The sequence below is a fragment of the Pseudophryne corroboree genome, chromosome 12, assembly GCF_028390025.1.
Source record: "Pseudophryne corroboree isolate aPseCor3 chromosome 12, aPseCor3.hap2, whole genome shotgun sequence".
Lineage (NCBI taxonomy): Eukaryota > Metazoa > Chordata > Amphibia > Anura > Myobatrachidae > Pseudophryne > Pseudophryne corroboree.
The window spans coordinates 175,438,136-175,452,319 of NC_086455.1; the positions used below are offsets into that span (position 1 = coordinate 175,438,136).

At 57.0% G+C, this 14,184-nt stretch overlaps 1 protein-coding gene across 2 annotated transcripts in view; it reads right to left on the minus strand.

Moving 5' to 3' along the window:
* Nucleotides 1-11,317, minus strand: part of PPP2R5C (protein phosphatase 2 regulatory subunit B'gamma) — a 153,961-nt gene extending 142,644 nt beyond the window's left edge. Inside the window, exon 1 of one of the 2 annotated variants that reach the window (XM_063948632.1) lies at nt 11,160-11,317. In XM_063948632.1, coding sequence (XP_063804702.1) covers nt 11,160-11,186 — 27 coding nt within the window. In that variant the 5' untranslated portion in view covers nt 11,187-11,317. Of the gene's footprint in view, nt 1-11,038; nt 11,060-11,159 lie in introns of those variants that run through there. The other variant, XM_063948634.1, reaches the window with a different exon arrangement.
* Between the last annotated feature and the right edge of the window lie 2,867 nt (nt 11,318-14,184).

Sequence of the window (14,184 nt, forward strand, 5' to 3'; positions counted from 1 at the left end):
GCAGGCAATAGCTGTGGACGCGCTGGTAACGCCTTGGGTGTACCAGTCGGTGTATGTGTTTCCTCCTCTGCCTCTCATACCAAAAGTATTGAGAATTATACGGCAAAGAGGCGTAAGAACGATACTAGTGGTTCCGGATTGGCCAAGAAGGACTTGGTACCCGGAACTTCAAGAGATGATCACGGAAGATCCGTGGCCTCTACCTCTAAGGAGGGACTTGCTTCAGCAGGGTCCCTGTCTGTTTCAAGACTTACCGCGGCTGCGTTTGACGGCATGGCGGTTGAACGCCGGATCCTAAAGGAAAAAGGCATGCCGGAAGAAGTCATTCCTACTTTGATTAAAGCAAGGAAGGAAGTAACCGTGCAACATTATCACCGAATTTGGCGAAAATATGTTGCGTGGTGCGAAGATCGGAGTGCTCCGACGGAGGAATTTCAACTGGGTCGATTCCTACATTTCCTGCAATCAGGATTGTCTATGGGTCTCAAATTGGGATCTATTAAGGTTCAAATTTCGGCCCTGTCGATTTTCTTTCAAAAAGACTGGGCTTCAGTCCCTGAAGTCCAGACCTTTGTTAAGGGAGTGCTGCATATACAGCCTCCTGTGGTGCCTCCAGTGGCACCGTGGGATCTCAATGTGGTTTTGGACTTTCTAAAATCTCATTGGTTTGAACCACTAAAAAAGGTGGATTTGAAATATCTCACTTGGAAAGTGACCATGCTTCTAGCCCTGGCTTCTGCCAGGAGAGTATCAGAATTGGCAGGTTTATCTTACAAAAGCCCATATCTGATTTTCCATTCGGACAGGGCAGAACTGCGGACTCGTCCGCATTTTCTCCCTAAGGTGGTGTCAGCTTTTCATCTGAACCAGCCTATTGTAGTGCCTGCGGCTACAAGTGACTTGGAGGACTCCAAGTTACTGGACGTTGTCAGAGCATTAAAAATATATATTGCAAGGACAGCTGGAGTCAGAAAATCTGACTCGTTGTTTATATTGTATGCACCCAACAAGATGGGTGCTCCTGCGTCTAAGCAGACGATTGCTCGTTGGATCTGTAGCACAATCCAACTTGCACATTCTGTGGCAGGCTTGCCACAGCCTAAATCTGTAAAGGCCCACTCCACAAGGAAGGTGGGCTCATCTTGGGCGGCTGCCCGAGGGGTCTCGGCATTACAACTTTGCCGAGCAGCTACGTGGTCAGGGGAGAACACGTTTGTAAAATTTTACAAATTTGATACTCTGGCTAAGGAGGACCTGGAGTTCTCTCATTCGGTGCTGCAGAGTCATCCGCACTCTCCCGCCCGTTTGGGAGCTTTGGTATAATCCCCATGGTCCTTTCAGGAACCCCAGCATCCACTAGGACGATAGAGAAAATAAGATTTTACTTACCGATAAATCTATTTCTCGGAGTCCGTAGTGGATGCTGGGCGCCCATCCCAAGTGCGGATTATCTGCATAATTTGTACATAGTTATTGTTAACTAATTCGGGTTATTGTTGAAGGAAGCCATCTTTCAGAGGCTCCGCTGTTATCATACTGTTAACTGGGTTTAGATCACAGGTTGTACGGTGTGATTGGTGTGGCTGGTATGAGTCTTACCCGGGATTCAAAATCCTCCCTTATTGTGTACGCTCGTCCGGGCACAGTACCTAACTGGAGTCTGGAGGAGGGTCATAGGGGGAGGAGCCAGTGCACACCACCTGATCTGGAAAAGCTTTACTTTTTGTGCCCTGTCTCCTGCGGAGCCGCTATTCCCCATGGTCCTTTCAGGAACCCCAGCATCCACTACGGACTCCGAGAAATAGATTTATCGGTAAGTAAAATCTTATTATACGCTGGATAACTGCACTGCCAAATATATTATACGCTGGATAACTTCACTGCCAAATATATTATACGCTGGATAACTTCACGGCCAAATATATATTATACGCTGGATAACTTCACTGCCAAATATATTATACGCTGGATAACTTCACTGCTAAATATATTATACGCTGGATAACTTCACTGCCAAATATATTACACGCTGGATAACTTCACTGCCAAATATATTACACGCTGGATAACTTCACTGCCAAATATATTACACGCTGGATAACTTCACTGCCAAATATATTACACGCTGGATAACTTCACTGCCAAATATATTACACGCTGGATAACTTCACTGCCAAATATATTACACGCTGGATAACTTCACTGCCAAATATATTACACGCTGGATAACTTCACTGCCAAATATATTACACGCTGGATAACTTCACTGCCAAATATATATTATACGCTGGATAACTTCACTGCTAAAAATAATAAATATATATATATATATATATATATATATATTTTATTATTATTTTCAGTATCTCTATTAGAATAATCCCTGAGAATAAATAAGTAAATCATGTAAATACTGAAGTGTACAGACTGAGTGCAGTATATGTCAGATACATTCAGATTGGAATAATGAAGACACGACACAGGTGGCGAGCGCTGATCTTAGATGTATTCTTATTCACTGTATATGTTAATTGTATCACATACGTGTATTGTATTCTCTTATTTTGTGGTTAGACAATTTTAATGGATCTATTAAAAGTTAATTTTTAATTATCAATTGTGCGCCAACAAAGAGACACTTTTCTCTCCTTTCTCTTTTGCATAATCCATCTGGTCTCTGTTGCACCCCCGAACGTCCAGAGAATAATGAATCATTTCTACTGGCGGACATTGGTCGGGTCCCTTCTTTCAAATGTTCAAAATACTCAGCTGGCGCAGAACACACCCCCTTCTCCCATTCCCTGTATGTCTGAGAATTGTGATTGGTTACGTAGCCGGGCATGACGGTTCTTGTGCCACGGGAACCACCCTCACCATGTGTCCAGACCTGGGACGGCTATGAGATTCATCTTCAGACTATGGGGCAGATGTACTAACCTGGAGAAGGGATACAGCGGTGATAACGCACCAGCCAATCAGCTCCAATATGTAAAAGGTCAGTTAGGAGCTGATTGGCTGGTGCGTTATCACCACTTATCGCCGCTTTATCACTTCTCCAGGTTAGTACATCTGCCCCAGTGTACTGTATATAAGTATACACATACACAGATGACAAGAGTCTATACTGACCGAGTCCTAGCTGTCTGAGGGCGAGAAGAGGCGAGGGGCATCCCTGGGGGCGGGATGAGGCGAGGGCGTGAGGGGCGCCCGAGGGCGGGATGAGGCGAGGGGAGTCCCTGAGGGCGGGATGAGGCGAGGGCGTGAGGAGAGTCCTTGAGGGCGGGATGAGGCGAGGGCGCGAGGGGCATTCCCTGAGGGCGGGATGAGGCGAGGGGCATCCCAGAGGGCGGGATGAGGTGAGGGCGTGAGGGGCGTCCCTGAGGGCAGGAAGAGGCGAGGGCGCGAGGGGCGTCCCTGAGGGCAGGAAGAGGCGAGGGGCGTCCCTGAGGGCGGGAAGAGGCAAGGGCGCGAGGTATGTCCCTGAGGGCGGGATGAGGAGAGGGCGCGAGCTGTGTCCCTGAGGGCGGGATGAGGAGACACTGCTCCGTTTACACGCCCGGTAGCCGCGGGGATGACACAGCTCCGCTTACACGTGGAGTGAGTGCAGTATAAGGTAAGGGTGGAGTGAGGAGAGTATGAGATGTGAGTGCGGCGTGACGGGAGTGCTGAATGCGGTTGGTATGAGATGTGAGTGCGGCGTGACGGGAGTGCTGAATGTGGTTGGTATGAGATGCGAGTGCGGCGTGACGGGAGTGCTGAATGCGGTTGGTATGAGATGTGAGTGCGGCATGACGGGAGTGCTGAATGCGGTTGGTATGAGATGTGAGTGCGGCGTGACGGGAGTGCTGAATACGGTTGGTATGAGATGTGAGTGTGGCTGGTATGAGATGCGAGTGCGGCATGATGGGAGTGCTGAATGCGGTTGGTATGAGATGTGAGTGTGGCTGGTATGAGATGCGAGTGCGGCATGATGGGAGTGCTGAATGCGGTTGGTATGAGATGTGAGTGCGGCGAGATGTGATGCAGGGTAAGGTAAGTAAGTGCAGGGTAAGTTGAGTATGAGATGTGAGTGCGGGATGAAGGGAGTATGAACTGTAAGTGCATGGTGAGTATGAGGTATGTGGTGTGTGATGCGAGTGCAGACTGAGGTGAATGCAGAGTGATGTGAGTGTGGGATGAAGTAAGTATGAGATGTAAGTGAGCACAAGGTGAGTGCTGAATGAGGTACGAGATGTGAGTGCGGTGCGATGTGAGCGAGTGCAGGTTGACATGCAAGTGTGGGATGAGGTGAGTGAGTGCGGGATGAGGTGTGAGTGCTGAATGAGGTATGAGATGTGAGTGAGGGGAGTGCTGAATGAGGCGAGTATGAGATGTGAGTGCAAGGATGAGGTAATGTGAGTGCGGGGTTACATGACTGCTGAATGAGGCGAGGGCAGGAGGGGCGTCCCTGAGGGCGGGAAGAGATGAGGTGATGCGAGTGAGTGCATGGTGATGTTAGTGCATGGTGAGTGCAGGGTAATGCGAGTGTGGGGTGCAGAGAGTATAAGTGCAGGGTGATGCGAGTGTGGGGTGCAGAGAGTATAAGTGCAGGGTGATGCGAGTGTGGGGTGCAGAGAGTATAAGTGCAGGGTGATGCGAGTGTGGGGTGCAGAGAGTATAAGTGCAGGGTGATGCGAGTGTGGGGTGCAGAGAGTATAAGTGCAGGGTGATGCGAGTGTGGGGTGCAGAGAGTATAAGTGCAGGGTGATGCGAGTGTGGGGTGCAGAGAGTATAAGTGCAGGGTGATGCGAGTGTGGGGTGCAGAGAGTATAAGTGCAGGGTGATGCGAGTGTGGGGTGCAGAGAGTATAAGTGCAGGGTGATGCGAGTGTGGGGTGCAGAGAGTATAAGTGCAGGGTGATGCGAGTGTGGGGTGCAGAGAGTATAAGTGCAGGGTGATGCGAGTGTGGGGTGCAGAGAGTATAAGTGCAGGGTGATGCGAGTGTGGGGTGCAGAGAGTATAAGTGCAGGGTGATGCGAGTGTGGGGTGCAGAGAGTATAAGTGCAGGGTGATGCGAGTGTGGGGTGCAGAGAGTATAAGTGCAGGGTGATGCGAGTGTGGGGTGCAGAGAGTATAAGTGCAGGGTGATGCGAGTGTGGGGTGCAGAGAGTATAAGTGCAGGGTGATGCGAGTGTGGGGTGCAGAGAGTATAAGTGCAGGGTGATGCGAGTGTGGGGTGCAGAGAGTATAAGTGCAGGGTGATGCGAGTGTGGGGTGCAGAGAGTATAAGTGCAGGGTGATGCGAGTGTGGGGTGCAGAGAGTATAAGTGCAGGGTGATGCGAGTGTGGGGTGCAGAGAGTATAAGTGCAGGGTGATGCGAGTGTGGGGTGCAGAGAGTATAAGTGCAGGGTGATGCGAGTGTGGGGTGCAGAGAGTATAAGTGCAGGGTGATGCGAGTGTGGGGTGCAGAGAGTATAAGTGCAGGGTGATGCGAGTGTGGGGTGCAGAGAGTATAAGTGCAGGGTGATGCGAGTGTGGGGTGCAGAGAGTATAAGTGCAGGGTGATGCGAGTGTGGGGTGCAGAGAGTATAAGTGCAGGGTGATGCGAGTGTGGGGTGCAGAGAGTATAAGTGCAGGGTGATGCGAGTGTGGGGTGCAGAGAGTATAAGTGCAGGGTGATGCGAGTGTGGGGTGCAGAGAGTATAAGTGCAGGGTGATGCGAGTGTGGGGTGCAGAGAGTATAAGTGCAGGGTGATGCGAGTGTGGGGTGCAGAGAGTATAAGTGCAGGGTGATGCGAGTGTGGGGTGCAGAGAGTATAAGTGCAGGGTGATGCGAGTGTGGGGTGCAGAGAGTATAAGTGCAGGGTGATGCGAGTGTGGGGTGCAGAGAGTATAAGTGCAGGGTGATGCGAGTGTGGGGTGCAGAGAGTATAAGTGCAGGGTGATGCGAGTGTGGGGTGCAGAGAGTATAAGTGCAGGGTGATGCGAGTGTGGGGTGCAGAGAGTATAAGTGCAGGGTGATGCGAGTGTGGGGTGCAGAGAGTATAAGTGCAGGGTGATGCGAGTGTGGGGTGCAGAGAGTATAAGTGCAGGGTGATGTGAGTGTGGGGTGCAGAGAGTATAAGTGCAGGGTGATGTGAGTGTGGGGTGCAGAGAGTATAAGTGCAGGGTGATGTGAGTGTGGGGTGCAGAGAGTATAAGTGCAGGGTGATGTGAGTGTGGGGTGCAGAGAGTATAAGTGCAGGGTGATGTGAGTGTGGGGTGCAGAGAGTATAAGTGCAGGGTGATGTGAGTGTGGGGTGCAGAGAGTATAAGTGCAGGGTGATGTGAGTGTGGGGTGCAGAGAGTATAAGTGCAGGGTGATGTGAGTGTGGGGTGCAGAGAGTATAAGTGCAGGGTGATGTAGTGTTCACTCTAGGATTTTTTAGGGCAGGGTGCTGAGCATTGAAGTGGGCACATTTTTGATGTGACGCTTTGCGCACAAAGCATAGCGCATATGTTTATAGTTTTTGTATATACATTTGCCCTTAGTAAATCATATACCCATACATACATATATATAAGACCCCTGACATCTGTACTGAGAAACATTCTGTATATATCCAGTCTTCTTGAAAGATCGGCTGTAGCGTATACATAAGTAGATAATATAAATGTCTCCTCCAGAGCTGAAGTAGTTATAATCCGCATGTGTTATAAAACAGAAACGTTAAACAATGGGTTAAAATATATAGGAAAAAAATAAGTGTTCTACTAGGGAAATACTATAAGCAGTACATGCTCACAGCTTACCCTGTTCTTTCCCTCTTTATCAGAGTGCATTCTGTATACAAGGGGACGATTTATGGTCCTGCAGGGTGCACTGAAAAAGGGCAGGGTGCAGCACCCTGCTGAAACAGCCTAGAAGGAACACTAGTGATGCGAGTGAGGTGAGCGCAGGATGATGTGAATGTGGAGTGAGGTGAGTGCAAGGTGAGCGCAGGATGATGCGAGTGTGGAGTGAGGTAAGTGCAGGATCATGTGAGCTGGGTGCGGTGTGAGTGCAGGGTGAGCTGGGTGCGGTGTGAGTGCAGGGTGAGGGCAGGCAGATGTGAGTGCGGTGTGAGTGCAGGGTGATGTGAGTGAGGCAGGGTGATGCGAGTGAGGTGTGAGTGAGGTGTGAGTGTGGTGTGAGGTAAGTGCAGATTGATATGAGTAATTGCAGGGCGATGCGAGTGAGTGCAGGGTGAGGTGAGTGAGGTGTGATGTGTGTGAGGGCAGAGAGATGTGAGTGAGTGCAGGGTGGAGTGAGGTGTGAGTGCGGTATGAGGTAAGTGCAGGGTGATGTGAGTGAGAAAAGTGCAGGGAGAGGTAAGGTGAGTGTGGGATGAGGAGAGTATGAGATTTGAGTGCAGGGTGATGTGTGTGAGTGGTGATGTGAGTGTGCAGGGTGATGCGAGTGTGAGATGAGGAGAGTATGAGTTGTGAGTACAGGGTGATGTGAGTGTGCAGGGTGATGCAAGCATGAGTAGATGTGAGTGCAGGGTGACGCGAGTGCGGTGTGGATGACTGTAGGGTGATGTGAGTGCGGTGAGTACAGTGTGATGTGAGCGAGTGCGGTGTGATGTGAGTGTGGAATAATGTGAGCGAGTGCAGGGTGATGTGAGTGCGGGGTGATGTGAGTGTGGGATGAGGAGAGTATGAGACGTGAGTGCGGGGTGACGTGAGTGAGGGGAGATGTGAGTGCACTGTGAGTGAGGTGTGAGTGCAGGGAGATCTGAGTCAGTGTGGGATGAGGAGAGTATGAGATGTGAGTGCGGGGTGACGTGAGTGAGTGCAGGGAGACGTGAGTGCGGGGAGATGTAAGGGTGATAGGAGCGAGTGAGTGCAGGGTGAGATGTGAGTTTTGTGAGGCGAGTGCGGGGGGATGCGAGTGCGGGGGGAGATGTGAGGGCGGGGAGATGCGAGGGCGGGGTGATGCGAGTGAGTGCAGGGTGATGCGAGTGAGTGCAGGGTGATGCGAGTGAGTGCAGGGTGATGCGAGTGAGGTGTGAGTGAGTGCAGGGTGATGTGAGTGAGGTGTGAGTGAGTGCAGGGTGATGTGAGTGTGCAGGGTGATGGGAGTGAGTGCAGGGTGATGGGAGTGAGTGCAGGGTGATGGGAGTGCGGGGTGATGCGAGTGAGTGCGGGGTGATGCGAGTGAGGTGTGAGTGAGTGCAGGATGATGTGAGTGAGGTGTGAGTGAGTGCAGGGTGATGGGAGTGAGTGCAGGGTGATGGGAGTGAGTGCAGGGTGATGGGAGTGAGGAGTGAGTGAGTGCAGGGTGATGGGAGTGAGGAGTGAGTGAGTGCAAGGTGATGGGAGTGAGGAGTGAGTGAGTGCAGGGTGTTGTGAGTGAGGTGTGAGTGCAGGGTGATGTGAGTGCAGGGTGATGTGAGTGAGGTGTGAGTGCAGCGTGATGGGAGTGCAGGGTGATGGGAGTGAGGTGTGAGTGAGTGCAGGGTGATGTGAGTGCGTGCAGGGTGATGCGAGTGCGTGCGTGCAGGGTGATGCGAGTGCGTGCGTGCAGGGTGATGCGAGTGAGGTGTGAGTGCAGGGTGAAGTGAGTGCAGGGTGATGTGAATGAGGTGTAAGTGAGTGCAGGGTGATGGGAGTGCAGGGTGATGGGAGTGCAGGGTGATGGGAGTGCAGGGTGATGGGAGTGCAGGGTGATGGGAGTGCAGGGTGATGGGAGTGCAGGGTGATGGGAGTGCAGGGTGATGGGAGTGCAGGGTGATGGGAGTGAGGTGTGAGTGAGTGCAGGGTGATGGGAGTGAGGTGTGAGTGAGTGCAGCGTGATGGGAGTGAGGTGTGAGTGAGTGCAGCGTGATGGGAGTGAGGTGTGAGTGAGTGCAGGGTGATGTGAGTGAGGTGAGAGTGCAGGGTGATGGGAGTGCAGGGTGATGGGAGTGCAGGGTGATGGGAGTGCAGGGTGATGGGAGTGCAGGGTGATGGGAGTGAGTGCAGGGTGATGGGAGTGAGTGCAGGGTGATGGGAGTGCAGGGTGATGTGAGTGCAGGGTGATGTGAGTGAGTGCAGGGTGATGGGAGTGAGTGCAGGGTGATGGGAGTGAGTGCAGGGTGATGGGAGTGAGTGCAGGGTGATGGGAGTGAGTGCAGGGTGACGGGAGTGAGTGCAGGGTGACGGGAGTGAGTGCAGGGAGACGTGAGTGAGTGCAGGGAGACGTGAGTGCGGGGAGATGTAAGGGTGATAGGAGCGAGTGAGTGCAGGGTGAGATGTGAGTTTTGTGAGGCGAGTGCGGGGGGATGCGAGTGCGGGGGGAGATGTGAGGGCAGGGAGATGTGAGGGCGGGGTGATGCGAGGGCGGGGTGATGCGAGTGCAGGGTGATGCGAGTGAGTGCAGGGTGATGCGAGTGAGTGCAGGGTGATGCGAGTGAGTGCAGGGTGATGCGAGTGAGGTGTGAGTGAGTGCAGGGTGATGTGAGTGAGGTGTGAGTGAGTGCAGGGTGATGTGAGTGTGCAGGGTGATGGGAGTGAGTGCAGGGTGATGGGAGTGAGTGCAGGGTGATGGGAGTGCGGGGTGATGCGAGTGAGTGCGGGGTGATGCGAGTGAGGTGTGAGTGAGTGCAGGATGATGTGAGTGAGGTGTGAGTGAGTGCAGGGTGATGTGAGTGTGCAGGGTGATGGGAGTGAGTGCAGGGTGATGGGAGTGAGTGCAGGGTGATGGGAGTGAGATGGGAGTGAGTGCAGGGTGATGGGAGTGAGGAGTGAGTGAGTGCAAGGTGATGGGAGTGAGGAGTGAGTGAGTGCAGGGTGTTGTGAGTGAGGTGTGAGTGCAGGGTGATGTGAGTGCAGGGTGATGTGAGTGAGGTGTGAGTGCAGCATGATGGGAGTGCAGGGTGATGGGAGTGAAGTGTGAGTGAGTGCAGGGTGATGTGAGTGCGTGCAGGGTGATGCGAGTGCGTGCGTGCAGGGTGATGCGAGTGCGTGCGTGCAGGGTGATGCGAGTGAGGTGTGAGTGCAGGGTGAAGTGAGTGAGTGCAGGGTGATGTGAATGAGGTGTAAGTGAGTGCAGGGTGATGTGAGTGCAGGGTGATGTGAGTGCAGGGTGATGTGAGTGCAGCGTGATGGGAGTGAGGTGTGAGTGCAGCGTGATGGGAGTGAGGTGTGAGTGAGTGCAGGGTGATGGGAGTGAGGTGTGAGTGAGTGCAGGGTGATGGGAGTGAGGTGTGAGTGCAAGGTGATGTGAGTGAGTGCAGGGTGATGGGAGTGCAGGGTGATGGGAGTGCAGGGTGATGGGAGTGCAGGGTGATGGGAGTGAGTGAGTGCAGGGTGATGTGAGTGAGTGCAGGGTGATGTGAGTGCAGGGTGATGGAAGTGAGGAGTGAGTGCAGGGTGATGTGAGTGCAGGGTGATGGGAGTGAGTGCAGGGTGATGGGAGTGAGTGCAGGGTGATGGGAGTGAGTGCAGGGTGATGGGAGTGAGGAGTGAGTGAGTGCAGGGTGATGGGAGTGAGTGCAGGGTGATGGGAGTGCAGGGTGATGGGAGTGAGTGCAGGGTGATGTGAGTGCAGGGTGATGGGAGTGAGTGCAGGGTGATGTGAGTGCAGGGTGATGGGAGTGAGTGAGTGCAGGGTGATGGGAGTGAGTGCAGGGTGATGGGAGTGAGTGCAGGGTGATGGGAGTGAGTGAGTGCAGGGTGATGGGAGTGAGGAGTGAGTGCAGGGTGATGGGAGTGAGTGCAGGGTGATGGGAGTGAGGAGTGAGTGAGTGCAGGGTGATGGGAGTGAGTGCAGGGTGATGGGAGTGCAGGGTGATGGGAGTGAGTGCAGGGTGATGTGAGTGCAGGGTGATGGGAGTGAGTGCAGGGTGATGTGAGTGCAGGGTGATGGGAGTGAGTGAGTGCAGGGTGATGGGAGTGAGTGCAGGGTGATGGGAGTGAGTGCAGGGTGATGGGAGTGAGTGAGTGCAGGGTGATGGGAGTGAGGAGTGAGTGCAGGGTGATGGGAGTGAGTGCAGGGTGATGTGAGTGCGTCCTCCCCGCAGCCTCTCCCGCTCTCTGACAGCAGCTGACACTCACACACTCACTTCCCCGGAACTTCTGCCGCACTGCCCGCGGAGGGATAGGCCGGAGCACGGGGCTGGAGACCGGTCCCTGCACCCGCCCCCTCCCGCTGTTCCCCGGAGGGGCGGACACTCACTTTCTCCTTCTTGCTTTTATTCGGCATGGCGCCGGCGCTGGTGACGGCCGCTGCTCCGGCTGCTGCTGCTGACCCCTCCCCCGACCGCCTCTCTGCCAGCTCTGCCCAGGCCGCTGCCGCAGCGCCTCACCTCCAGCGGCCGCGGCTCCTACTGGCTGAGCCGCACCACGTGCTGCATGACGTCAACCAGCCGGACACGCCTCCCGCAGTATGCCTTACCCGCCTCCCGTCCTCCGTGCCGGACCCGCCCCCCTTCTTCCGTGCCGGACCCGCCCCTATTACTCTATGTCAGACCCGCCCCCCGTCCTACGTACCAGACCCGCCCCCTTCCTTCGTGCCGGACCCGCCCCTATTATTCTATGTCAGATCCGCCCCCTGTCCTACGTACCGGATCCGCCCCCCTTTACCCGTGCCGGGCCCGCCCCCCTGCGTCAATCGTGCTTGACCCGCCCCATACGGAGATACTACACGCCCCCTTCTCATGTGCAAGTGCCGCCCCCCTTCTTCCGTGCATGACCGCCCACCTACTCTGTAACTCCACGCCTCCCTCCACTGTGCCGGACACGCCCCTCTAACTACGTTCATGACAAGCCCCCTACTCTGTAACTCCACGCCCCCTTCCCCTGTGCCGGACACGCCCTCTATTCTGGGCTAAACCCGCCTCCTTACTCCGTGAATGTAACACTCCCATAATGCAGGACACGCCCCCACCACTATACCCGACCCGCAGCGCAGCCTGCTGCCCCCCTCCCCCTGCCTGCTCCCTCCTCACCCTACCCCCTGCCTGCTGCCCCCCTCCCCCTGCCTGCTCCCTCCTCACCCTACCCCCTGCCTGCTGCCCCCCTCCCCCTGCCTGCTCCCTCCTCACCCTACCCCCTGCCTGCTGCCCCCCTCCCCCTGCCTGCTCCCCCCTCCCCCTGCTCCCTCCTCACCCTACCCCCTGCCTGCTCCCCCCCTTCCCCTGCCTGCTCCCACTCACCCTGCTCCCTCCTCACCCTACCCCCTGCCTGCTCCCCCTGCCTGCTGCCCCCCTCCCCCTGCCTGCTCCCCAATCACCCTGCTCCCTCCTCACCCTACCCCCTGCCTGCTGCCCCCCCTCCCCCTGCTCCCTCCTCACCCTACCTGCTCCCCCTGCCTGCTGTCCCCTCACCCTGCTCCCTGCCTGCTGTCCCCAACCTGCTGCCCCCCTCACCCTGCTCCCTCCTCACCCTACCCCCTGCCTGCTGTCCCAAACTTGCTGCCCCCCTGCCTGCTGCCCCCCTCACCCTGCTCCCTGCCTGCTGTCCCCAACCTGCTGCCCCCCTGCCTGCCTGCTCCCCCTCACCCTGCTACCTGCCTGCTCCCCCTCACCCTGCTTCCCCCTCACCCTGCTCCCAGCTTGTAATCCCCTCACCCTGCTCCCTGCCTGCTCCCCCCTCACCCTGCCCCCTGCCTGCTCCCCCCTCACCCTGCCTGCTGCCCCTAGCCTGCTCCCCCCTTACCCTGCTCCCTGCCTGCTGCCCTCTCAGCCTGCTCCCCCCTCACCCTGCTCCCTGCCTGCTGCCCCCACCCTGCTCCCTGCCTGCTGCCCCCAGCACCCTTCTTCCCCCTCACCCTGCCCCCAGCCCGCTCCCCCCTCTCCCTACCCCCAGCCTGCCCCCTGCTTCCCCCTCACCCTACCCCCAGCCTGCTCCCCCCTCACCCTACCCCCAGCCTGCTCCCCCCAGCACCCTTCTTCCCCCTCACCCTGCTCCCCCTCACCCTGCTCCGCTCCCTGCTCCCCCTGCCCCCAGCCTGCTCCCCCTGCCTGCTGCCCCCTCACCCTGCTCCCTGCCTGCTACCCCTCACCCTGCTCCGCTCCCTGCTCCTCCCTCCCCCTGCCTGCTGCCGCTAGCCTGCTCCCCCCTCACCCTGCCCCCTGCCTGCTCCCCCAGCACCCTTCTCCCCCCTCACCCTGCTCCCCCCTCACCCTGCTCCCCCCCCCAGCCTGCTCCCCCTGCCTGCTGCCCCCTCACCCTGCTCCCTGCCTGCTCCCCCCTCACCCTGCTCCGCTCCCTGCTCCCCTCTCCCTCTGCCCCCAGCCTGCTCCCCCTGCCTGCTGCCCCCTCACCCTGCTACCAGCCTGTACCCCCCTCCCCCTGCCTGCTGCCACTAGCCTGCTCCCCCCTCACCCTGCTCCCCCCTCATCCTGCCCCCAGCCTGTACCCCCTCACCCTGCTCCCCCTACTCCCAGCCTGCTCCCCCCTCACCCTGCTCCCAGCCTGTACCCTGTTCCCCCCTCACCCTGCCCCCAGCCTGCTTCACCCTCACCCTGCCTGCTCCTCCCAGCACCCTGCTCCCATCCTGCTCCCCCCTCACGCTGCCCCGAGCCTGCTCCCCACTCACCCTGCTCCGCTCCCTGCTCCCCCCTCACCCTGCCCCCAGCCTGCTCCCCCCTCACCCTGCCCCCAGCCTGTTCCCCCTCACCCTGCTCCCAGCCTCTACCCTGCTCACCCTGCCCCCTGCCTGCTCCCCCCTGCACCCTGCTCCCCCCCCCAGCACCCTGCTCCCAGCCTTCTCCCCCCTCACCCTGCCCCCAGCCTACTCCCCCTTTACCCTTTTCCGCTCCTTGCTCCCCCTCACCCTGCCCCCAGCCTGCTCCCCCCTCACCCTGCTCCCAGCCTCCAGCCTGCTCCCCCCCTCACCCTACCCCCAGCCTGCTCCCAGCCTGCTCCCCCAGCACCCTGCTTCCAGCCTGTACCCCCTCACCCTGCCCCAGCCTGCTCCCCCCTCACCCTGCCCCCAGCCTGCTCCCCCCTCACCCTGCTCCCAGCCTGCTCCCCCCCCCTGCCTGCTCCCCCCAGCACCCTGCTCCCAGCCTGCTCCCCCCTCACCCTGCCCCCAGCCTGCTCCCCCCTCACCCTGCCCCCAGCCTGCTCCCCCCACACCCTACCCCCAGCCTGCTCCCCCCTCACCCTGCTCCCAGCCTGCTCCCCCCCAGCACCCTGCTCCCAGCCTGCTCCCCCCTCACCCTGCCCCCAGCCTGCTCCCCCCTCACCCTGCCCCC